Source organism: Alosa sapidissima, chromosome 18 (genome assembly GCF_018492685.1).
Source record: "Alosa sapidissima isolate fAloSap1 chromosome 18, fAloSap1.pri, whole genome shotgun sequence".
NCBI classification, from domain to species: domain Eukaryota; kingdom Metazoa; phylum Chordata; class Actinopteri; order Clupeiformes; family Clupeidae; genus Alosa; species Alosa sapidissima.
In genome coordinates, this window is record NC_055974.1 from 6366757 (window position 1) to 6392679 (window position 25923).

At 41.1% G+C, this 25923-nt stretch overlaps 1 protein-coding gene across 1 annotated transcript; it reads right to left on the reverse strand.

Annotated features, from left to right (window-relative positions):
- Positions 1–6226: 6226 nt before the first annotated feature.
- Positions 6227–25914, reverse strand: LOC121690400 (phosphatidylinositol 4,5-bisphosphate 5-phosphatase A). Its single transcript, XM_042070928.1, has 13 exons — positions 24796–25914; positions 17035–17766; positions 16401–16508; positions 15951–16059; positions 14738–14854; positions 13783–13958; positions 13359–13470; positions 11215–11324; positions 10534–10744; positions 10176–10313; positions 9592–9657; positions 9331–9435; positions 6227–7727 (listed from the first exon to the last, which is right to left on the reverse strand). The coding sequence occupies exons 2-13, from the start codon at positions 17760–17762 to the stop codon at positions 7188–7190; spliced, it is 2520 nt and encodes an 839-aa protein (XP_041926862.1). The 5' UTR covers positions 17763–17766; positions 24796–25914; the 3' UTR covers positions 6227–7187.
- Between the last annotated feature and the right edge of the window lie 9 nt (positions 25915–25923).

Consider the following 25923-nt stretch of genomic DNA (forward strand, 5'->3'; position numbering starts at 1 on the left):
TGTTAAAATCCCCAGATACACAATTAAACAACATTAAATCACTTCAAGTTTCCATGTGAAGAATTAACCAGTCCATTTGACCCAAAGTACACAATGTCCTCCTGAAAAATGTGTGCAACACTAAGTACTCTCAAAGGTGATTACATAGTAGCAGTATCATATGTGCACAATAGGTTGTTGGAAACGGCAATATTCAGTGTTAATTATTGGCTGTGCAGGTTGATATTGCTAAACCATTGACATAATTCATTGTCTTATATGATGTATGTTTGACTTGTGAATAAATGTGACTATTCTAGTTATGAAAGTTACCATGAGGTGATATAAAGAATTTACATGTACTTGCATGTACAACTACCGCCCCGCCCCCACCCTGCTGTTTCTTAATTCATGTACCCCAAAACCCTCCCATCAGTATTACCAAACAAATTACTTAATGCATCTCTAGACCATGTGACTTCCCTCTGTCTCTTCTCAGCCTATGAGAACATTGCTATTCTTTCATAATATTCAAAGATTCAAAAAGCTTTATTGTCTAATGTCTATGCTGCCATGTTAGAACATGTTCTTTTGATTGAAGGCAGAGTGTGTGTGATGTGTCAGTTGCATGAGTTTTGTATTTGTATCGCATTGGGAATGAAGGATTTGTTGTGTAAGGACTTTTTAGCCAGAGGCACTCTGAACCTTCTTCCTGATGGTAATAGCTCAAAACTTGGAGGAGGGGATGGGAGGCATCCTGGATAATGAAGTTGGATTTTCTTTCCACTGCTTGTTTATAAAGATCAGATGGCTGTTTTTGTGGAATGCCTATGATCTTAACGGCTTGCCTGGCTATCCTAGCCAGCTTTCACTTGCATTTGTTTGGTAGGAAGCTGTACCAAGATGTGATGTTGAAAGCGATCTATCAGGATAGAATGACCTGTCTCACTTAAAATCCTTTAAGCCTTCTGAGGAGACACATGAACTGTTGGGCCTTTTTTTTAATTGTGTCAACATGCGTTCCTTTATGGGTATATTCAATTAAGTAGTAAGAAAGTATTTATTTATATAGTGTTTTCTAGCACAATGGGAAAAAAGTCCATGGGCAATGCCGATTCTCTTGGAGTGACACAGGGCACTGTGGGCACACTATTACCTCCATGTGGATTTTGATCTGCTGTGCCAACCAGACCTTTCATATCCGTTTTTATCCAAGGGTTTCATAATTCAATGTAACCCATGGATTTGGTTTTTGGACTTGTCTATCCGGCTGACAGTGATGTTACAAGAACATTCAAACCTGTTAAACCTGACATTGACATAAGGGTTTTTGACACATACACAATTATCCTTGTACATCCTTATCCTTGGTGACGAGATATTCTGACATGCAGTTACACAACAATTTTACCAATACATTAAAGGCACAGTCAGCGATTTCAAGCTCTGAAGCTCATAACATTTTCTGTCACATTCCGCAAAACATCTCATAATCTGCTAGCTGCCCATCCTGTGAATCATGGGCGTAGATTTAGGGTGGGACGCTAAGGACTAGTCCTAATCAAAATTTTAAGATGACAAAATTGTCCCCACCAATATTTTAGCGAACTTATTTGTACTGCTGATCATTCCGACAGCCAGCACGACAATACAAGAAACGTCAGGGTTATCTGACACTCACACTGTAACAAGATTCTGTGATTTTCACAGCATCACTGCTGTTTTTGAGAAAAATGTGTACTGTATTTGTGAATACAGTATGTTGCTGTAGTTTCGCTATGAATTATGGTCAAAAATGGTCAAACTACAGTAATAAAAATTTGCTGCGAATCATAACATAAATCATTTCTTTTACTGTCTATGATCATAACACAGTAATAAATCTGACTCCTCCCTCACTTGTCAGCTTTTTGAAAAATTTGAAAAAACATGGCGGAAAATCAGTTGGGGTTTTCTGTTTTCTTTTTGCACATAAATACAAAGTTAAGCTCCCAGATAGCAAGGTGATATTATGTTGATTTTCCATCCAAATCATCATTTTGAAAAGATATTGAAAAGTCATGGATTTATGGTTTACTGGGAAATTTTGACGTGGTGATTGAAACGTGCACCGCGCGACGACGTTTGAACTGTCCGGCGGCGGGAGATCATTTTTGAGCAACAGTTCAGTCAGTCAGACCAACGGTGTCAAGTTCGCAGCTCCACCTTAATGGTAAGCAAGCATTTATTTATGTAACGTTAATGTTTCATTGTGAAATTGTACTACATTAAATTCGGGCATGTGTACAGTCTATGTACGTTGTACTGTCTAACTTACAAACTCATCCATGCTTGTTGGATCAACTAAGTAAGTAACGTTAGGCTAGCTATCATAGTTGCTGTTGCTGTGAAGGTGGCATTAACGTTAATGTTTTATGTTACGTTAACGTTTTGGCAGTCTCATTTATATTAGGCCTACCTTAGTTCTCAGTAAGTTACAGTTTATTATATTCATATAATTTATATAAAACATTCGCTAGTAGTGCTAGGCCTAGTATGTTACTGTCACAATGTTAGGCTGAAGATGATGTGCTGCTGGTTAACGTTAACGTGGAGGTTTAGCTGCTACCAGCTAACTTATGTAACGTTAACTCATCGTAATCAGTACATATCTCTACGTGTTGCTGCAAGCAAACATCATCAATGAGCTCACCCAGCTGGCTAACGTTAGCAGCTAAATATACCTTGCGAAACTGAGTTATGCTAACACCATCTTCAGCCTGGCATTTTGACAGTAAACTCAAAAAACATACAGTATATATATAAATGATTATTCTAAAGTTTCACTTGTAAGTAGCCTTCAGTTTCAGTTGAAATTGTTATCTAACACTGTTTATCTTTTTTTCTTCTATTTCTGCTAGGTGCTGCTTCACTCTGTTACTGGTGGTGGATCAGGCTGACTGCAACCGTTGGTCTAACGTTTCGCAGCACAGGAAAATTTCTAAACGGGAAAAAGTGAATAAATGTACTTGCTTTTCAAACTGATAACAAGTTGTTAATGGTTATTTATGCAAGTTTGTGTAGCCTAAACCATACCTAGGCCTAGTCAAATTTATCCTGGCTGTAGATAAAGCAGGATATGAATTTCCCAAAATTACTGTATATAATATCACAGCACTGGTATTACTACTGTACTAAGTTACAGTATGATCCATAAGTACTGTGATTAAAAATACGGTAGACAATTCAATACTGTATACATTACAGCACTGGTAGTACTACTGTAGTTTGCATTTACAGTATCAGGCATAGGTACTGTGATTTCATATACAGTAGGTGTACTGTAGAGTGAAATACAGCAACTTGCTGGTTATTTGCTGCCAGCAAGTCGGTGTAAATTTTACGTTAAACTTTTTGGCTACGCATGGAGAATGCCAATGCACAGGCTACTTTGCAGTGGCAGTCAAGCGAGCAGGTGTGTCAACGACAACTGTAAGTTACCAGGGCTGTCTGCCAATACATACCCCATAAAAGGCCAAAGTAAAACATTTTGATATTGAATTTGACTGACAGAGCTTTCAATTCGGCAGCCATGGCCTACTGGTTAGCGCTTCGGACTTGTAACCGGAGGGTTGGCGATTCGAACCCCGACCCCTCATTGCTACCCAAGCGCTGCTGTTGTTGCAGGCAGCTCACTGCGCCGGGATTAGTGTGTGCTTCACCTCACTGTGTGCTGAGTGTTTCATTAATTCACGGATTGGGATAAATGCAGAGATTAAAATATACTTATACTTACAATTAACCACATTATAATCAATAGGCCAAAATCATAATTGTGTATCTGCCAAATTTCGTAATTCAAGTCCAGTGTAGAGCTGAATAAGAAAATCATAAGGCTGTATATCTTGAACTTCCAGTATGTGAGAAACTTGACTTGCCTTAATATCTCCAACCTCAAGTATGCAGCTAATAAGGAAATATAATTGTTATTTAATTAAACAAGGTGAACTTCTCCCCACTGTGCAATGCAGAAAAGGATGCTACAAGGAAGGGAATTCAAACACACTCAACACCTTACCATCTATTGATGTCATTGTGGTTCATTGAGATATCTGACATTTTTTCTGTTAATTGGCTTGGATACAAAAGGACATTGTTGCCTTTGTCGGTGTCCTTGTGAACTTGCACAGGTAACCTTGCTCATCTTTACTTGCGTACGACTTCACACCAGTGCTTCAGGGCAGCCGTGGCCTACTGGTTCGCTTCGGACTTGTGACCGGAGGGTTGCCGGTTCAAACCCCGATCAGTAGGCACGGCTGAAGTGCCCTTCAGCAAGACACCTAACCCCTCCCTGCTCCCTGAGCGCCGCTGTTGTTGCAGGCAGCTCACTGCGCCGTGATTAGTGGGTACCTCACTGTGTGCTGAGTGTGTTTCACTAATTCACAGATTGGGATAAATGCAGAGACCAAATTTCCCTCACGGGATCAAAAGAGTATTTATACTTATACTTATACTTCAGACCAGAGCTGATGCTTCAGCAAAGGCCGTCACTGAAAAGCTGTGAATGTCGTTGAACACAGCTGTTTTCACATTAGCTGATTGCGATAAACATTAACCATTGTTGCCTAATTACCAATTATTCATCAAGTATCTACTTTTTTTAGTGTTTTTCACATAGTATGTTGCAGTATTTTTAAAATACAAAAATACACACCAATAAAGTATTTTGATACAAAATACAGAGCCATTTCCTTCAACCCAATAAAATAAAAATTACAAAATACTATTTTGTATTTGAAATACATATTACATGTTTCAGAAATCTTGACATGTCTAAGTTTTGGGTTGCAATATACAGGTAGTGGGCTCTCTGTTAATTTTAATGAGTAGGCCTAAGCCTAAAGTTACAGCATTTCTATCACAATTGACCAGACTTTGACCTTTGGTCTGCTTTTAACAAAATTCTGGCTATGATTGTTCCTTGTATTGCATCATGAGCCATCACTGTGCCTATTGCATTCTACTGTTGTTAGCCTTAAGCCTAGCTCAGTCATTATGTTATACCACATCACCCTCCTTTAGAAGTGCAATGAGCTGCATTGAGCATAATAAACTGCATTTAGAATTCCAAATTCATATTTCTAGATATTTTGGTGAAAGTAACTCAAAAGTAATACAATAGTAGTGTAATGCCTTACAATTCAGATACATATTATAATGTAACAAATTATTTTGAAATGACAGTAATGAGTAATACATAATACGATTTTGAAGTAAATTGCCCAACACTGATGACAACCATCACTTTCTATGTATGTCTGTGTTTGTGTGTGTGTGTGTGTGTGGAGGGTCAATCAAATTCTGATTGCCACTGATGTGAATGATCTCACAAATCACACAAACCAAGTCAAGTTTTAAAAAAATCGCATAAGTATCGAAATTTAGATTCTTCACTTAGTATTGGTATTGAAACACTAATGTTGGTATTGTGACAACAGGAGTTGGGGATGTGTCCCCACCAAAGCTGAGACCAAACCTACGCCCTTGCTGTGAATACACCATATAAAAAAAATGGTGTCTGTAGGCAGCCCAGGCTCCAAAAGCTGGAAACAATTAAAATGGGGGCAACCTTTTTGTGGAGTTTCTTTGGGAATACTGAAGGGTAAATTGTTGGTCCTTGGTTAAAATAAAATGTACTGTTTTGGACAAAACATTTTTAAAAACGTATTAATAAAGGTATTACATGTAAGACTTACAATTGGCCTAGAAATAGCAAGAAGAGAAGTAATCATTTTGATGTAATGTGATATATCTGCTTTTTACTGCATCCATAACTCTTTGAATATTTATTATCTGAATACTCATTACCTTACTTTATTATTTTTTTATGCAGCCTATTCTCTATTCATGATTAGGCCTCAGTGACTGTAAAGTCCCTTGAGGCAATACTCACTGGCAGTAATGCTGTACATAGACATAGGACTACAATGACTCTTAATAAAACATGAAACCTCAAGTAAAGTCTTTGCATAGGACCTTTTGCAATATGCCTTCTGTCTGGAGATGTTTATGTAGAAAACGTGCCTTAACTATACCAAGCACAAAACACCATGGTTTTCTGTCTGACAATTTTGTGCAGGATTGCAGTAATTTATGTAGCTCTGTTTGTATCTGTGTTCTACACGTGTCACAGAGCTGTAAATGATTTCACAAATACACTTTCCACTTTCTTACTTTACTTTGCCAAGTCAAGGTCAAAACACAAAGATCACTGGTCAGTGGTCATTTTATTTGGCTGTGTACACAGTCCTTCTCCATTGAACACTTAACACATCTGCCCCCAGAGTGTAATGCCTGATGCACACAAGTCACAAAACTGCCACATAAAAGCCATACCTAACCCAAACAGGCACAGAGAGTGTATATAGCCACATTCTAACACAAATGAGCACAAATCTGAGGTGGTCAGGTTACGACATATCTACAGTTGTACATTCAGCCTCAGTGATCACATCCACTCCTATAGAAGGCTGTTAGTTAGGGAGAAGTACTGTGTTTCAGTAAAGCAGGGCACTGTTGCCTATGTTAACATATATTACCATGACACATGACTAGAACAAATAGATGCTCTTTACACTTTTAAAACAGAACACTTTTAAAACAGAAACTCTCTCAAACACACATGTACATGTATACACACACACACACACACACACGGATTCAGTGTCCACATATGGTCGTAGGTGCTGAACATACTTAATATCAAGTGCCATGAATTGCTGAAAGTATGTCATCAATCAGTAGTCCTGAAGCAAAGTTTTCCACATTTGTTGAAGAAATCTCCAACTCTTTTTCATTGTACGACATTCAGATAAATTGGTTTGAATGCTTGTGGGCATTCAGACTGAAAGTATACCACAACGCCTAAACAATATGACCACACCAGACACTGGGCAACACTACCGCACTAGAGAAGCCTTGCTGTCCCTGGGTCAGGATCAGCAGCAGAGGTCCCCTACAGGCCTTAAGCCTCTCCAAAGGAAAAAAATATATACTCTCTAAATATATTGCACATATATTTAATTTGCGTAGTAGAAAAAATATATAGCAATATATTTGAAACCGACATGGGAAGTACAGTTAGCATGAGCATGTTTTGCAGTCTGAGTGCTGGAAAGGCTGGGGATGGGGATTGGGATTGGGGGAGGGGGGGGGTGCAGAGGCTCCCATCATAAGCCTGCGTCTGCAGCTGGACCAGGGTGGACCTGGGCCGGCCCCAGCATGGCCACGATGAGTGCCTCCGGGGTGGTGACCGTGCCGCCGCGGGGGGACAGGGGGCTGCGTGGGCTCAGGGGGCTGATGGGCGAGCAGGGGGAGGGGGAGCTGTCCTGGCACACCAGCCGCTCCTTCTTGGAGGTGCAGGAGGAGGAGGAGGCGGACGAGGAGCCGGAGGTGCGGGGGGCGCGCGGCGAGGGGCTCCGCGTGTGGGAGTCGCGGGGCCGCGGGCACAGGCTGAGGCTCTGCAGGGCGGGCAGCGGCGAGGCGGCGGAGAGGGTGGCAGCTGACCGCGGCGGTGGCACAGCGGGGCTGCGACTGCGCTGCCGGCGCTGGTGGTGGGAGCGCTTGCCCGAGCGCGTCCCCGGGCTGGGGCTGCGCGAGGAGCTGGGGGCCAGCAGCACCAGTGTGCTGTCATCCTCGGAGCTCTCGTCCGAGCTCTCGGAGTGGGCTGCAGGCACCGGGGCTGGCGGGCTCACCACAGGCAGGTGCACCTGCAAGCGGGCGGGAGGGGCGTGAATGACACAACAGGAAGCACCTGCACTGCTCTTCAAGGTCATGGAAGTACCTTTAGGGCTGATCCATGGCCTACACAAGCTACGTAGACGCCAACGCATCGAGCTACGCAAGGAGGGTCAGATGCATACTTGCGTAGCAAAATGTGTCGCCCAAATTTTTGTAATTTTTGCATGCATTTCTGATGAGTAGCTTGTGCAGACTATGAGAAGGCTCTTCAAAACGTGCATGAGTCTTGCATTTGCAACTGCATCCGCATAGCTTGCGTAGACTATGAAGCGAACCTTAAGTTGCCGATAACATAAACAGGCTTCGAAAATTCAAGTAACAATATTCAACAATTTGACACTCCTTTGGGTAATGGTACATGGTCAAATGAACACACCTTTCAGCTCCATTAGCCATTCAGGGGATATGGTCCAAGGCAAACCAATATGCAAAAATACAGTATAAGGAAAGCTTTCACACAACACATTGCCAACTCAACCAAAGACAGAGGCTGTATCAGTGCCAGCTCTGCTGTTGGTGATGTACTGTTAATGACAGGTGTGTTTATCTGTGTTCTGTGTCTGTGTTTATTCAGAAAGTTGGGAATGATAGGTATGCTTATCTGTCCATGACTATATACCCAAAACTTTAATTTAAAGATGATACCAGGACTAGTTGCACACTGTCTCTTTCAATACAGCAACTCCTATCCTGCATGTATTACTTCCACCCATGAGACACATCTGGAGTTTGTTTAAAGCATGTTTTCTTTATCTGCCCATAATGTAGCTTCTGTTTGAAGAATGAATATGCCTATGGCAATGGCAGATCCTGTCCACACCCTTTTTTCAAATATTCTGTTGACATTCTTTATCTGTGCCAGGAAAGCTGGCAGAGGATGCATCCAGGCGGACATGGGGTATCAGAGGCTGGCACTCAAAATGGGGCACAACAAATGTGTGACTGCCATCCAAGTTAAACAAAATGCCAAGTGTGTATTTAAGCCAGCAGGAAACGGTTTTGAAGAATGACGCACAACTCTGCAGATTAAAGATATACATTTTGACTTTGTAACAGCTCAAACACATTTCCAAGTGTTCCTAGCTGTCGTCAAGAGAGCTGTGAAAATTACACATTAAAATGACCCCAAAAAGTACATTGCTGAAAATACTATGAAGTCATAAGTAATGGATGAGTTTTGTAAAAGACATAAGCACCACTTTTTTACATTATAAATCAAAGGGCTGAAATTACAGTACAACACCTGATGTAAAGCTGATGATAGATGGGGCAACGTTTTGAGCAATGTTGCTGGGCAATGTTCCTCAGTAAGTTCAAGTAGTTTAATGTCATGTACTCATAAAAGGAATTATAACTAATGAAATTCTTGTGCTCAAGAGCCACCTCAACATTGCTCAAAAAGCTGCCCTATGTATCATCAGCTTCAGAGTTCTTAATACTCAGATACTTGCTAATCTATGGTAGCTGTTTAGAAGTGAAATTTCTTAAGTAAGCGTGAAAAGTCGGTGACTGTATTGTCAAAGACTCAAGACTTGATCTGCAGGAGGAAACAGACAGGGCAAGGGTCATGACCTGGAAGGGCTCCGTCACTCCCACAATGCTGTTCATGTTGTGGCTATAGTAACCCAAGATGTATTCTCCGGCCTCCCTGGGCAGATCTTCCTCTGCAAAAGTTACCTGAACAGAAAACAAAAATGAGACGAGAGAGAAAGAAATTAACAAAAAAGAAATAAAAGAGAGAAGGAAATATTAAACACTGTTTTTCTTTATTATCTATTTTTTGATTGAATTCACTGCATCAACAATATATCTTGCATCAACTAAGATTCATACCTGAGGCAGATTATCAGACTTAGCCCACACATATGCCACATAGTCTTTGTGATGTTTGAACCCCACCTGAAAAGAGTAATATTACTGATGATAAAGTGTCATTTACTTTGTGATCATCTTGTGGAAAGAATTATGGTATGTTAGCATATCAGTATTATGGAATGTTAGCATATCAGTTCTGAACTATAAGCCCATGTACAATTTACTGTTCTTAACATAATACTATATACAATTGGTTTCCTTACATTTCCAAAAATTCCATTATTGAGTACAAGTCCTAATTTTGCTATGTGAAAATTAAGGCAATGCTTTTTTATTATTATTGTAGTTGTGTACAATGCTTCCACTGGCTAAGCATGCAGATAGACCCTGTTGTTGTCAATGTGTAGACTTCAACTAAAATCCAAATGTTTCTGTTTTTGCTGAAAACTGACACATACTGGTATCAGAGTGTATTGTTTCAAGAGCATAACCAGCTCACCATAACAACAAACTAAAACTCCAGATTAGGAGTTTTTCCACGTTGGGAGGATATTTTAATAAAAACATGAAAACCAGAGGTTTATTTGCACTGAGCCTTATACCTTATAGAGGCCCACCCAGTCCCAGGAGCTTCTCTGGAAGGCTGAGGCCACTTCAAATTGCACAGTAGCATCTGAGACTTTAGTCCACTCCTTCTCAACTTCAAGTGTTACTAAAGGCACATTGACCCTGAAGGGAAACTGCAGCAGAGACAGGGAGCAGAGAGGTGAGGCTAAAAGGAGTCATCATAAGGCTAAAAGGAGTCATCATGAGGGTAAAATGAGACACTGTCCTTTTGAATCAAACTCCTGAATCAAACTGATTCAGAGTTGAATAATGAGACAGACAGGTGACCTTCTGCTTGGTGTCATATAAAGTTATTGTTAGTGTCTGTAGCTATATATAAATATATTTTCTCACATGCAGAGAAAAGACGGCAGAAACGGGCTTGTGATCGCTGATGGTGAACCCCATGTGACTGCGGTAGGAGTGCTGTGTCACCCTGGTAACCCCGCCCAGCCAGGACGTCAGCCCGCGCTGCAGATTTGCATTGTGGGACGGCACTGGTGAACCAGTCCGACGAAGGCGCCACAGGATGCGGTCAGTCCATGCAGGCTTCCTCTTCTTAGCACTGTAAGCATGGGGAGGGAGAGATGTGAGCGGGAACAATGGCACATTTGTGTGGCGTCAAAAGTCCACAGATTTTGAACACCCTCATTGATGAAAGTAAAAAATAAATATAAAATCCCTTTCAAAATGCTTTCAAGTGAACAAGAGCAGTGAAGCAACTACAAACCCTCACCCCTTTCTTGCAATGTAAACAAAAGTAAAACCAAATTCTAGCATTTGGAATGCAGATGATCGTTTAGGAGGAAAAAGGGCTATGAACATTTGTATGAAAATGTGAAGAGTATGAGACCTCTAGTTTTCAAGTTAAATGAGCAGGGACCATAGACTGTATGCAGGAAAATAAACACCCCCCCCCCCCCCCCCCCACACACACACACACACACGTTGCCTATTCGAAGTGAAGGTAATAAATAATAAGGTACATGTTTATAGTCCATTTGTTAGTCACTTTGGATAAAAGTGTAAATTTACCTTGTGTCGTATGTATGAGTTCCCACATCAAACTTGTATGTCGGAGGGAAGTTGAGTGGACTCTCCATGAAACCTTCCAGAATAGGCTCACTGTTTTTGCCCATGTTGAGCTGAAGGGAAAATGTCAGCAGAAATGTTATTTCAAACAAACTGCAGTGATGCATTACACTAGTCTCCAGATAAACTACTAGGCACCTCTCAGATAATTGTCACTCTTGTCTCACATTGTCTTGCTATCTGGCAATCCTTCTAGTAATAATGCACTTTCAACATATCCCTGTATCCAATCAGGTTTGTAAGCACCCTAATGTTGAAAAGCAGCACTTAACATCAGTCCAGCAGGCTTCAGAATGTCCTACTTTTTCTGTGGGGTTGTGGAATTGCCAGTCTGCAGTGAATTAAGCGGACTTCATTCCTGCTCTGGCCTCACAGTTATCGCTTCAGTTGCTTGTGTGGATTAGGCCAGAGAATAGTGCCACACCTGCAGCGTTATCAACCAATCATGCTTTTTCGCATACCAGTCGTTCATCTTGTCTCTAATAACTGGAGGTTTACTCAGTTGCTGCCTGCTCAGAACCTATTTATCTCCCTCCAGGACAACTTGGCAGCTTTGTGAATGGGACATTCTACTGTCTGCTATTCCAATGGATACATGCCCATTATTAATCCTTGCCGATTTTAATATTCATTTGGATAACTCGTCTTCAGTCGACTTCCTTACTCTCCTCATTTAATATCACACATGTCCACAGTCCTCCTACTCACAAGGCTGGTGGTGGATAAATGTGAGACTGACAGCAACTAACACACTGGCTTCTGGCTTCCATTATACTCTTATTTCAAATGCATCTATTTTGTCTTTCCTCAATTATTATGAATTATGAATTAATCCTAATTAGGAATAGCATGAATAACCGTAGCATATTTACTTGACATGTCAGGCAGTTTTACCTCTAAAAGTATCAACATTGAGATTATATTTTTGTTTCTTTTAAGTGCTACAGCCAATTACCTTATTGAATTGCTGCCTCGTGTAATACACACTAAATAAGACTGCACTAATCACCGTAAGAAGAACTGTACTAATCATGAGGGAACCCCAATAGGCCCCTACAGAATTCTTCACTTGCTAATCTTGATAAGCCCTTTGGAGATTACTGTCATGGACATGAAGAAACTAGGGCAAAAGAGCCATGCAGGTATGTGTGAACATTATTGTTGCGATGATGTTTTGTTAACTGTTTACTAACTAAAGATGTTAAAGATTTCTGTAAGATGTCTTATCTGATATAACATCCATGTCTGTGCAAAAGTCTAAAAAGTAAAAACACTGAAATGATTAAATAATGTTTAAAGTTAACTTAATCAATTTAATCAATTCAGCCTGATGATAGTGCCCATAACCTCCCATAATACTTGCATATGCATAAAGAATGGGTTATTCAGCCAAAAAATACCTGCAGAAAAAAACACTCAATATGGAGTTCATGGTATAATGACCAGATTTTCATTTGGGGTGAATTTCCCCAAAGGTGCCTAGCTTTGAAATGTCAGCCTTGCCCTCCAGGCAGCTCAAAAGCTCATTTAAAAGAGATTTGGAGAATCTTAACAAAAATGTATTCAAGAGGCGAGGGTCTAATTTAAATAGCAGTATGGGTGCACCTGTCAGCAATCTGTCTAACATGAGGAATGTGCAGACATTGCCTGGACAACCCAACAATCTGCAAGTACAGACACAACCAAAAAAATCCTGTTAGGTGTCAGATTCTATCTAAATATATTTGGTCATCATTTCTGAAGACAGGAAAATTAAATTTGCTTTGCAATGCAACCTACAAAAAGTTATGGACAAAAAGTAAAAGCCTACAAAACACTACATTTCCCTCTCCAAAATAAGAATGATGGTCTTTTTTTACATGAGAACAAGTATAGATATGTCAAATTTTTACTATGATTAGAAACATAAACCTAACTATAACAAACACTTTTGTAATTGTACCTCTCTGCAACTTGCTGCTTTCTATCTATTTCAAAGCGCCTCTTGTTCTCCACCTAGTGGCTTGATATTGAACTGCAGCCTCTGAGGAAAAAGGAGATTGATGCATTGCACTGATATGACTGGAAATCCCTTACTGGAGACTGACCTGATCTCGCTCCCAGAGTAGAGACAGCTTACTGTTGTCAATGGCGCTCTTCACCACATGAATATCATAGTCTTCAATGCGGAAGTTCAGGTCACCAAACCAGAATACCACGCTGTTGACGAAAAAGACTTAGAGCTATTCACCACGTCCTATTGAATTTGTGTTATAACTCAGACTAAGTGTGAGTGTAATTTTAACTTAAGGCAAAACATGGTATTTTCTATGCATACAAAATATAATGTTTAATGTCTTGATGCTGGTCCCATTTGTTGGGATCGTATCTGATTTATCCAATTTTATTGTGCTGGGTTATGTCAATCCTGTTTCATCTACACACAACTGGTCTGCAGCGAACACAGGGCACTGCTAAACACCTTTAACCTTTAACCTTTGACTCTAACCATGCCCACTCCCAGCCACCCACTCATGGTCCAGCACCCCAGGTGCCGTGCCGCCCTCGAACTGCTGCTGGTGCAGGATGCTCTCAAAGTCCTCCATGCGCTGCTCCAGGTTCCTCATGTGTGCCGGCAAGTGGCAGTTCAGGAAGCAGACCGGGTGCCCAAACACCATCATCCGTGCACTCACTCCACCCTTGTTACCCTGGAAAAAGAACACATTTATTTATCTAGAGAAAAACACTGACTTCATGTATTATGTTACGGTGAATATACTGTATACATATATTTTCATATAATGCTGTTGCCTAAAGAAAAACCTGGATGGACATGTATTTGTATAAATGTATGTATGTATTTGTGTATGTATGTGCTCTAATAGACCTAACATTTATTTTCACATGATGTGGGTAAATGTTTAATCTCTAAAGCTGTTTATTACAGGCTTATTCTGTTCACACTTGTCAGTGGGTAAACTGTGTTAATTAAAAATAGAAGACAATTAAATGTAAGCATTATTAGTGGATTAGTAGAGGATGAGTGATTGTTCCACAGACAAAACCCCCACAGAGTAAAGTGTATTAATATCCCCCTGTTGAATTCATTAGCCTCTCTGCCTCTGTTTTCACTACAGTGATCAGTATGTTGTCACAGGTATTGTTTCTGACTATGAGCCATTTCAACACAGCACTTTTCAAAAACCTCAGCTTAATGGTTCTCATGAACATGAATTCAAAAGCATGTCTTATCAGCGACTAAGCAGTGTGCTATTACCTTTCTCTCCGGCTATTTGACTATTAAGTCATCCTGTCCATCCAATTTGATGGATAATTTTCACCCATTTATTCAATTTGGCTATTGTTATAGGCTCTCATATATAGAAGTCCCAATTGTTCAGATAATAGACTAAATTGTCAGTGAAAGTAAGAAGGCTGGACAAAAGTCTGGCATGACACACACACACACACACACACACACACACACCCAGTAGCCCCCCAGGCCTGTGCGCGTGCTCTGGGTCTGGACACCCCTCAGGAACGGCAGGTGGCAGAACTTGGAGAAGACCAGCAGCAGGACCCCCTGCATGCGCTGCGACGTCACCTACAGAAGATGACACACAACGAGTGACAAAGGTGGAGGTGAGATTCATGTTGATCTGTTTATCTTTAGTACTGTCCATGAAACAGACAAAGATTTATATATGTGAAATTAATGTATGTAAAGTTGTAACTGTAATCTATAAGGTAGTTATAGGAAGAACGGGTTGTTATAGGAAAAATGCGTAATTGCTAGGGCTGCGCAATTTGGGGGAAATATCTAATTGCACATTTTCTGACAGATATTGCAATTGCGATTTGCGATATGATTTGTAAATGTCAATGAATTGATTCAGTTCAATATTACAAATGTCTCTTCAATTAGTGCCACCCCTTATTGGTGAGCGCGCCCAGTGCACAAGAAGCACAGCACCCCCAACTGACTGTGAAGCTCACCAATCAGAATTTCTGTGCCCCTCACACACTACGCACACATCCACCAACCAGAAGTGGCAGTCAAGGAGGATGACATGAATCTAAAAGTCATAAATGTGACATAATTAACTGTGCACTATTATTTGTAGCCTTTGCGATTAGATTATTTGCTTTGGTTCATATTGCGATTGCGATAATTGTGCAGCAAAATTGTGCAACAAAAGGAAATGTCACAAGACATAACATAACACAGATTTTCTTCCAATATCCCAATTACACATGGAAGAGATTACTCTAAATGACATACATAAAGAATGTATTAATTACCCACACTGCAACAAGAGAAAGGAAAACACGTTATATGCTGCATTGCTTTGCATGACCACAGATAATAGAAGTTGGCTGTGATTTAAAAAGGGATTTGTGCTCCGTGAGGCCGTCAAATTTAGATTCCTTTCTGTTAGGACATGCTGCAAAGCAGTCAAGGTGCTTTGGGACTGAGCAGAGAATGGTGAAAGACTTCCGGACATTAAAGCCAGTGTGTCCTATTTATTTAGCCCCTTTCCCAGAACAGTGCGGAGCAAATTAACAGTTCAAGTCTGCTAATTAACATGTGTGCAGATGCCAGGCTGCTTTCCACATTCCACTGGGAACCCAAATCGAGACACAACATTATTATAGGAAAAAAATCGCTTAGCAACTAGATCAGTTAACTCTTCACTGACCAGCACATAACCAAAGCGACTGACGGTCTCCATGCACAGATCACTCCACTGGTCGGTGAACAGCACGTCTTTGAGACGCTTGTTGATCATCGAGTTCATTTCCTGTAGCCTAAAAATCACAGTGAGGAAAAAGCCAACAAGTGTTTATTCATATTTTTCAGTTTCCACTTTTATAACACCATAACTCATAACTTTATAAAAATGCTGTGCACCTTTGAATTCCACTTAATTTTCCTCTGGGAATTAATTAATTTAATTCCAAATTGGGAAATTAACGTCAGAGCTCTTTGCGCAAGAGATTGACTTAATGGGTATTTGTGTTACTAGGTTGACCAAACAGATGTCTCTAAACAAATTACACAAGCATTAGGAGCTATAGAGCACTGGTCGGCGTTTCTGTGAATCAAAAGGTAAACAGATGTTTGTTTTGCAGCCATGCTGGAGACTCACCCTACGATGAACATGTCTATATTCCCGCTGCTCAGATTTGGCCCAAATAAGGAAGTGATGTCGTCAGGAGGCACAGCCGATCCTACATTCCATGTGACGATATGGACCCTGTTCATGTGGAAATCTTATGATATGGTTAAGTGCAAGCATGCACACACACGCACACACACACTTAACAGAGATGAAGTGGGTTTCACAAACAAAAATGCAAACCAACCGGAAAAAAAGAGCCATTAAAAAGACTTTAAAAATAATCATTACTTGAAGAATGCACCAAAGTCCTTGACTGCAAACACAGATATAAACACAATGACTGGTCAACATGTATACACACAGCAAAATATTCTGCAGTGTTATGGGACCTGATTGCGTGAGGAACAGCCAGTAAGGAGTGTGTCTGGGAAATCTTCCAGGAGCACACATTCTGCCTCCAGTCTGTTGCCAGTATGACTCTCACACATAAACAGAGTTGTGTGCGTTGGTTGAGAGAGGAGCAGTACACAAGCACCAGTCGGCTATTATTATTCTGCTTTAACAGCCATAGCAACAGCAATTTCATGAACAAGTCCCTAGCTGCAGAGCTAGCTGTGGGGACCTGTTGTCATGGGGGTGTATGAGTTGAGGTGAGGCTCACCTGAAATCATCCGTGTCCATGCCAGCTTTGTCCGTCCTCCCCTTGGTGCCTTCTGAGAGCGCAGACACCGGTTCGGGACTGACCCTGAGCTGAGAGCTGAGGTATGACTGACCGGGTTTGGGCTGCGGACCAGGGGGAGGACTGATGCTGGGCTGGGCAGTCAGGTTTCTGGCTGGGGCGACCACTGCACTGGGCTGAGATGAGATGTGCGGGAATGCGGCGTTGCTCGGGGGAGGGATGAGAGCGGTCTGGGATGGGGACATCTGCTGCGGGCTCCTGTTGGCCTGCGGACTCCTGTTGGCCTGCGGACTCCTGTTGGCCTGCGGACTGCGGGAGCTCGGAGGGGCCAGGGGCTGCGAGGACTCCGGGGTCATCGGCGTGTGGCCCAGGGAGCCCAACGGGGACACTGAGGCCTTGGGCCTGGGGATGGACTCGGGGTTCTTAAGGGCCTTGCCGGCGGCCGAACCCGTCCCCAGGACCGTGGGCCGGGGACGACTGATGCTGACCGGAGGGGGCAGGCACAGCTCCGCACCTGCAACCTCAGCAGCCTCCGGGGAGAGCTGGATGGCTCTGGTGGCGGCCTGCTGCTGTGTCCTTGGGACGGGCGCAGGACAGAAGCTGGGTGGGGGCAGGCTGGAGAGCCCTGAGGCTGGAGACATGGCTACGCTGAAGGGGTCAGAGAGTCTCGTGGAGAACGAGCAGCTTTGGTTTGGCTGCATTGGATCCATCAACCTATAAAAGAGATAATAATGACAGGAGCATTATATATTAGGAATCGGACTTTGATGCATTTAGTACCAGTCTTCGATGCTGCACAATGCTCCAATGTGTTGCATGGTTATTAAATGTTATTATGGTGTGTGTTTTCTTTAGCTGTATATTTAGCTAAGGTTTCTCACCCGAATCTATTAGTTTAAGATGTACAGTGCATTCAGAGTCAAGTTTCCAAACCCTTTCAAATTTTCCACATACAGATTAATCTTAAAATAGATTGTTACATATTTAATTCTAGTTCTAAAAACATTTGAAGTGTTTTCATTATTAAAAATATAAGAGTGGAATACTGTTTGTAGGTTGACAAGAAAAAATGACTTTGGTCCATTGTAAAATGAGTCGCTTAACAAAATGTGGAAAACTTGAAAACGTCAGAAAACGTTACGAATACACAGTAGGTATTCTGCATCCTCTGGCATCAGTGACTGTATTGAAAGAGGACATGGAGACAATAAGCATCTGATCCGTCAGGGCTGGGCTGACAGATACAGAGATGAGATGAGCTGAGAGACGAGGCAGAGAGGACAGACAGTTTCTGATGGCAACAGCAGTACAGCACAGACTGAGCAACAGTTGCAGGCACATTCTCTAATCTCAAAAGGAGACGAAAGGCTTGTTTGTTTGCCCTTCAATCCCTCCCCCTTTGGGTCACAGCAGCACGTAGGCAGCCACTGTGTCCTGCAGACGGCGACTGAGACGGCGGCAGAGGACAGAGAGAGCCTGCCAAAGCAGCCTGTCACCCACCCACCCGACCCCTCCACACTCCCCCCACACCCCACCCCTCCTCCACCCCCGTGTGAGCTTGTCCCGCTCCCCTCTTCCGCAGCCGTCACTGCTGACATCAACACAATGCCAGCCGCCAGCAATCAGCCAAGATCAACTTTCTCTCCTCCGTCAGAAGACGAACGTGGTGCCCTCCCCTGTCCCTGATCTACTTTTCTGTTGCCAAGCAACGACTCTTTTTTCCCCAGCCCCCACCCTCCCCTCGGCCTGCCCTTCCTCCTCCAGTACATTCCAGAGTAGCTCTCCTTTGACCTCTGTCTAGAGGTGGAAGGTGATTGGGTGTATAGTTGGTCATACTGATGCCACACTATACCACACTGAAGGTTGTCTCCTTGTGAACCGGACCGGTCTTGTTACCTCCATGACAAACATACCAGGGAGGGGGAGAAGCTGAATTCACTAAATTAATTATATGGCATATCTGACACTGTTATGAAATACACAGGTGTAATGGGGCTGACGTCATACAAGATGCAGATCATACTAGAATTTGTAGCACAAGGAATTTTATATTTTTCCTGTATTTAATTGAAATCTCATTTTAATAATAATATAATGCCTTGACTGACAAAAATATATGTACTTAGTGCCATAAGACAATACAAGCAGTATTGGGTCAGATTACTTTGAAATGTATTCCATTAATGAGTACAGACTACATGCCAATTTTTGTAATCAGTAACGTAATCCTCTGGATTACAAAAATAATGGAAAAGGCCCTTGGCTCTGTGTGTGTTTGCGCGTGTGTTTTGGGGTGCAAGATGGCCTACTTGATAGGTAAAATACTTGTGTCCATTGTCTTCTATATTCTGTGTCCATTTACTCCAAATTGGGTCTATATTCATTTGACTATTAACTACACTGCATATTGACTGCATGATATAAAGTTACTATACTATTTTGTAATTTGTATTTTATTGAGTTGAAGAAAATGACTCTGTATTTCCTATCAAAATACTTTATGTATTTTTATATTTAAAAAATACTGCAAAATAATCTCTTTGAGACATCTGTGTGATGATGTCATAAAAGTGCAACTAGAGCCCGCTAATTATTTCAACCAAAATTCTGCCGCGTACACAGCTCATTCAGCATCATTACAGTACAGCAAAAAAATAAAAATGTATACCTTTTACCGTACATCAGTGGTTCTCAGTGTAAGGACCAGCAGGGTCCCAGAGTTAAACTAACATTGGGGTACCAAAGGATCTACTAAAAAGGGGACTACTACAACAGAGGGGACTGGTGGCCAAAGACCAAAGGGGTTTCCTCGGCTCTGATGTATCATCCTTGGGGGGACCTGGGGGAGCTCCCCCCGGAAAAAACTTTTGTATATTGTAATGCATCAATCTGGTGCACTTTGAAAAGAAATTCAGAGGTTGCTTAATTTTATCTATGGATGGACATAATTTGTGCTGTAGCATTTTGCGCTTCAGAATTTTAACCATGCACACACTGGTGGAATAGTTACGATGATACTGCAGTAAGTTCACAACCTCAAAGCATATGTGCTGAGTTTCACATTTCAGAAATGGTCAAAAATAGTGTACATTTCAGCACTCCATGAAATTATGCAGAAGTGGTCACCTGTGTTGTTCAGTTAGTTAATCTAAGATAAGCTAGTTATCTTGGTCATTGTAATGGCCATCTATACATGCTGTATCTTCTTTTTTCAGGATAGCCTGAGCTAACCATATCTGGAAAAGTATGATGTGATAATATTTGCATATGACTTATGTCAGGCTTTATATCAAGAAAAAAACATTGCGTCTCATTACTTTTTTTTCTTCATATTTTTGCATTAATGTTACTAGGAAGGCAAGGAAGCATTCCAGTAGATATATTCATATCTGTGTAAGTAAGATTGTCTGGAATCTGGCTGGCAATTAGAACTATGATAGTGGGATACTCTGTGGCTAAGTAATTAGCATTTACAAATTTACAAAAATCTATAGTTTACATTAAAATACAGTATAATTTCTTATTCTTCCCACCAAATGTCTGCGTCTAATTCAGCTTCAACCGTTTAACATAGAAACTTTGTTCAAACTTTACATCGTAGGTCTTGAAAAGGACACTTGAGGAATGTATTTTTCACTTTTGTAAACTTTATACTTTTTGAGATATTAACAAAAGACAAGCTTATTTTTCCACATAGACTTTGCAATGGCACTATGACATCACAATGGGCTAATTAACTTGAATTGCACCTGTATCAACTTCCAGCTGCTCAACTAGGATCCATCAAAGGGCCGGTTAAACGGATTGCACCTGTATTAACTGCTTTCTGCTCAACTAGGCCAACTCTCTCTGTGTCTCTCCATTCTACAAGGATATAAGGCACATTCAATCCAATTTTTTATCCATTCATCCTCTTCAAACCATTCACTCATCCACCCATTAAACTATCCTATCAACATCCATTTAACTTTCTGTCTATCAACATCCATTACACTATCTACATTTAAACTATATACTCTGTCTCAGGCTTTAAGCATACAATCTGGCTCTCTTAAGACTACAGATACTGTTCAACTATTTCCTCTGCCCACAACTGTTTCAAAATAAATGTCCTCACTACAATAATTCACTATTACATAATTTAACTATTTAAACTAGTCAACTAACTGTTCAGCCATTTCAACTGTCAGTTGTTATCAACTATGACTCCTGCCAACTGTTTCCTCTGCCCACAACTGTTTCCAAATAAAAGTTTGTTTTGCATTTTATGTTAATATACAGTATGTTTTGCATTTTCATGCACTGGTAATTTCCACGAAATTACATTTTCTAGTTGTGATATAGGGTTTGTCATGTTTTGAGTGAAGAGTTTGTGAGATATTTCACTGAGAGTATGTGTATCGGGTGTGCAGAATGCAAATATTATTACATTTCAATGTTCAATTTTCTCACAAACCATTTATCATAGCAACCTGGCGCTAATATGATTGGAAAGCTTAGATTCCGCTCATTCACATGATATGCTGTGTGATATGTAACAAGTGAGCCTACTCTATGAGCAATTAAGTTGAACTGGACTTGAGATTTTACTGGGGCATAGCAGTTCAGTATATGGGAACGTGTCCCAGTAAAAAGGTATTTACCGACTGGTTTGACACTAGGGAAAGTGTGAAGCCAATAAAATGAGTGAGTCTCATGGCCAATGCATGAGAGTTGGCAGCCCTGACCTGGTACACATGTAGCCCCCATTTCCCCTTTTAAACCCAAATTGCGTTTTCATGTCTAAACCTCACTCCTGATCCAGGTCATGGCGCTAATGTCTTGTGTTGATTTGCACACTCGCCCCGCAAACAGCAACACCTTGGAATTGGGAGTTGAGCGTGCTAACAATCGAGCTAGAAGCCCAGGCTGCTGGCACAATTAGCACAACTCTTAAGGCGTTGGGAAGGAAGTTAACATACACAACATACTGCACGGATATGTACCAGCTAGCTACAGTTACTCAACTGGAATAGGCCTCTAAGCAGACATTGGGGGGTGTCCTCATTTTGGCCAATTTGTCCTCACTTTCAGAGTCTGGTTGATGGTCACCCTTCTGCTACACTAGCACCCATGTAGCCTTAACGTCCCCTTTTAAACACAATTATGACTATCAACTGCTCATGTATTTCTGCACAGAACCACTCACAAGAAGTGGGAAAAATAAGTGTCCAAGTGTCCAGCTGGGTCGCGGTTGGTTGTGCTAAAAGGCAATAACCCCTTAAATTATGACATTATGAAATTATGCAAGTTTTCTGCAAATAAATGACAGATTGAGACTTACAAATATAACCATCAACATATTTAAGCCATCTTGCTGTGAAAAAAGATTGCAATTACAAAGCATGATTATCACACATAATGTGACCTGTGTTATTTGACTGAGGGGCCCTGTTTAGATATCAGGGTGAATAATATAACCTATGTTATATGATTGAGGGGCCCTATTAAGACATATCACATAACATAACCTATAATATTTGACTGAGGGGCCCTATTCCAATTTCAGTGCTGGAGAACATAGTAGTGACTTCACGCAGAGGCTTGGGCTTCAGGGATCCCTGAACACTTTGGCCCCTGGGCCTGTTAGGCCTATTCAGTAATCCATCCCTGCTCATACATTTGCCTGTTTAGAACTATTGAACTGTTTTGGAATTTCTGGTGTGTGATATTCTCTATGTACCTATGTACCTTATTCAAGTTTTAATAGTCTAATGCTTGGGATAAAAAAACTTATTTACAAAGTGATTTCATGCCCCCTTGAAAAAAGTATTTTGAGTGTTTTGAAGTACAAAAATACATAAGATAATACCAGTGTAACAATTTAGCATCTAATTTGGTGAGATGGACATTCTGTCACTCAATCAAGACACACACACACACACACATAACCGGAAAAAGCACACACATCCTGTATAGCATACAATTCAGTTTGAGTCCAAAGTTATGCATGAGTCTCAAGCTCAAGGTGGCATAATGTGATTCACCCTCATTTGGGTCAACCGTGCATTGCACAGCCATTCTTTATGGCTGCACTGTCACTGATATAGAATAGTTGATAAATATTATATACATTCTTATATTACATTCTATGTAATATTGTATGCACTCTATTCTATCGCATGATTTATGCTTTGTTTTAGTCCAGTTTCACACATATCACCGAAAGACCACTGTTATGCATAGCGCGTTATACTATGCTTTAACATTTCAATTGTTCTTTTATAGTAAACCAAGTCTGATATGATGGCAAACCATCCATGTGAGTCAGTCTAACCTTATCCTTGCCATGTAGCCTATATCAAGATTTTTGATTTCTTTGTTTCTCATTATTCTTATTATTCTTAGTCCTTAATCATAGGACAAGTGATTGGACCAGTTCACTTATGGTATTTTGAGTGTACTGTAAGTTTACATCCCTGCGGGTTAAAAGCTTTTGAAGCTTGTTGACCCTGGCTGAAGCTAATGTCCGAGGGTAATTAGTTTCTGTACAACTGACAAAATGGGATTAGCTTGAAAAGGCCGTTTCTCAAAAGAAGCTGGAGACACAGAGAGAAGAAGAAACAAAATAGTGGGGAAACTGAAATAAAAGACAAGTGGCCTGGCAATTTATTATTTTTATTTTTTTGCATACAAGAACATTAAGGTATTATGGAGGTCCATGATTAATCACAATTGGCTTTATTGACGGTTGTCAGGTTGGGGTCACAGATATATTTATTATTATATTAATTTATTTATTATTTGCAAACATCTGAAAGGATGCTGACGTCATTGTATTCACATCTGCACACACAGCCTGCATGGCTTTGAACATCAGAGAAACAGGATAAAAAAAAAAAAATCAAGATGCTAATACTATGTGAATCCCTACTACTTCCAGCTATCAGTTTGGCTCGTTTTAATAGATAGAAATTGGGCGGTTTGAGGTTGGCTACAACTGGTGGTGTCTAATGCAAAAGTCAACAGCCTATGTTTTTTGGATAACATATTTAATTTCATTTGCACAATGTGCAAATATGTTTCTGATCTTGGTTAATTATACAGTAGGCTAAAACAATAATGATACCTTAATTTTGTTCTCAAACGTCATTTGGCAATCCATTGCGTGCCACGCGTGTGCACACGTCATTACGATAGTTTGAGGTTACGGGTGGATGAACGAGGATGTGTAGGCTACTTCAGTAAAACTCCGAACAAGGAACTGTGACCTTTCACAGGGTAATTTTCAATATAACCACGATGGAAACTGAGTTTGTTTTAATCAGAAATACTGGACTGGTTAAATTACAGTCAGAGTGCGTCTCAAATATTTGCTCCTACAACTGAGAAAACGAGCAACCAAAACACAAGGTCATCTCAGCACATCATCGCTGGTCCCTCAGCACACGGGTGCAATTGTGTCAATAAAGAAATGTAAGGAAATTCTTCCCCTGGCCAAACTGCAAATACTGTGATCTAATAAAGAAATGATTGATGCTACGGTGAAACGAATAATCAGAAAATGTAGCCCATGCGATGTTTAAAGCAGGCAATATCTCGTGAATGCGACAGCGGACTACCTGAGTGCATCGTAATCAACCGAGTTAGGCTATCTATCCAAACCCCACATAAGTTATGTGTGCATATAACACTCGTGCGGTAGAGACTAGCCTAACTAAAATCTGCACGCTTCATAATGGCTTTTTTTATTTTTTATCTTACCTGTCCTGTCTCGCTCCACCGGTGCGATTGTCCCACTACAGAGGCGTCCACATCATGCAGCCTTGTACGGACGACCAAAAATCAGGAATGACAAACGATGTCAACCTGCGGACGCAGTTGAGCTTCACGTAACGTTAGTTATTGTCGTAAGTCTTCTTCAAACTGATGTCCACAAATCCAGTCGACATCTAAGAGTATAGATGTGATTTAATCCAAGCATTCATTTACCCGCTGCAATTGTAGCCTGAACCGGCATGTGGGGAATTAGAATTGCCCACGCGTGTCCTCCTGCAGAGTAGCCTAGAGCAGCGTCAGTTGGCTAGTGTCAGCTGAAGAAGTGTTTCAGCAGGATACCTTGACCCCCCTAAAAACAGCCTGATCTAATAAGCTTAATTCTTGCGCAGCACCAGAACAATTTTGCTGTCCTCTACGTGCACTGAATTCCCATACCTTGGGGACAGGCATGTCCATCAGTGTTTTGCTGCCTTCTCAGTTTTGGCTCACACTTTTATAGACAGATATATCAGGCATTATTCTACAACTAGTTTTGGCTAATGGTGTAGATATAACTCCTTTAGACACCTCTGTTTAAGAATGAATTTAACAGCTTCCATGAGTGAACATTTGGAAAAAACCTCCCACATAAAATGAATTGACGCAAACCATCTTCAACCCACACATTCTGTATCTGTTTCTTTTCTGCCTACATGTCTATTGGCACGAGCTAATCAGTCAGGTGGCTGTTGCTATGCTGAACCACTCAACCATCATAAAACCTTGCTGTAATTGACTGCATCATGGGCTACAGTGTCTTCAGAGGAGTTTGCGCGTCCAGATTCCCTGTAATCTCAGCAGCTCTGATGTCCATAATAAGAGTTTGGACTTGGTCTAAAACGGGACTGTTGTAGCTCTTAGAGAGAGGCCCCAGCATCACCATAAAAAGCCATTTACATGCTGCACGTCACAAAGTGAGATTCATTTACATGTGTAATCTTACAAGAATGCACTAATCCGGAGTACTGCCCAGCTGTTCCGTCCCAGCCAGCGCAGACACAAACACACTTGCATCATGCAGATACAACCATCAGATGCATTTCTGTGCATACACTGCACACACACACACACAAC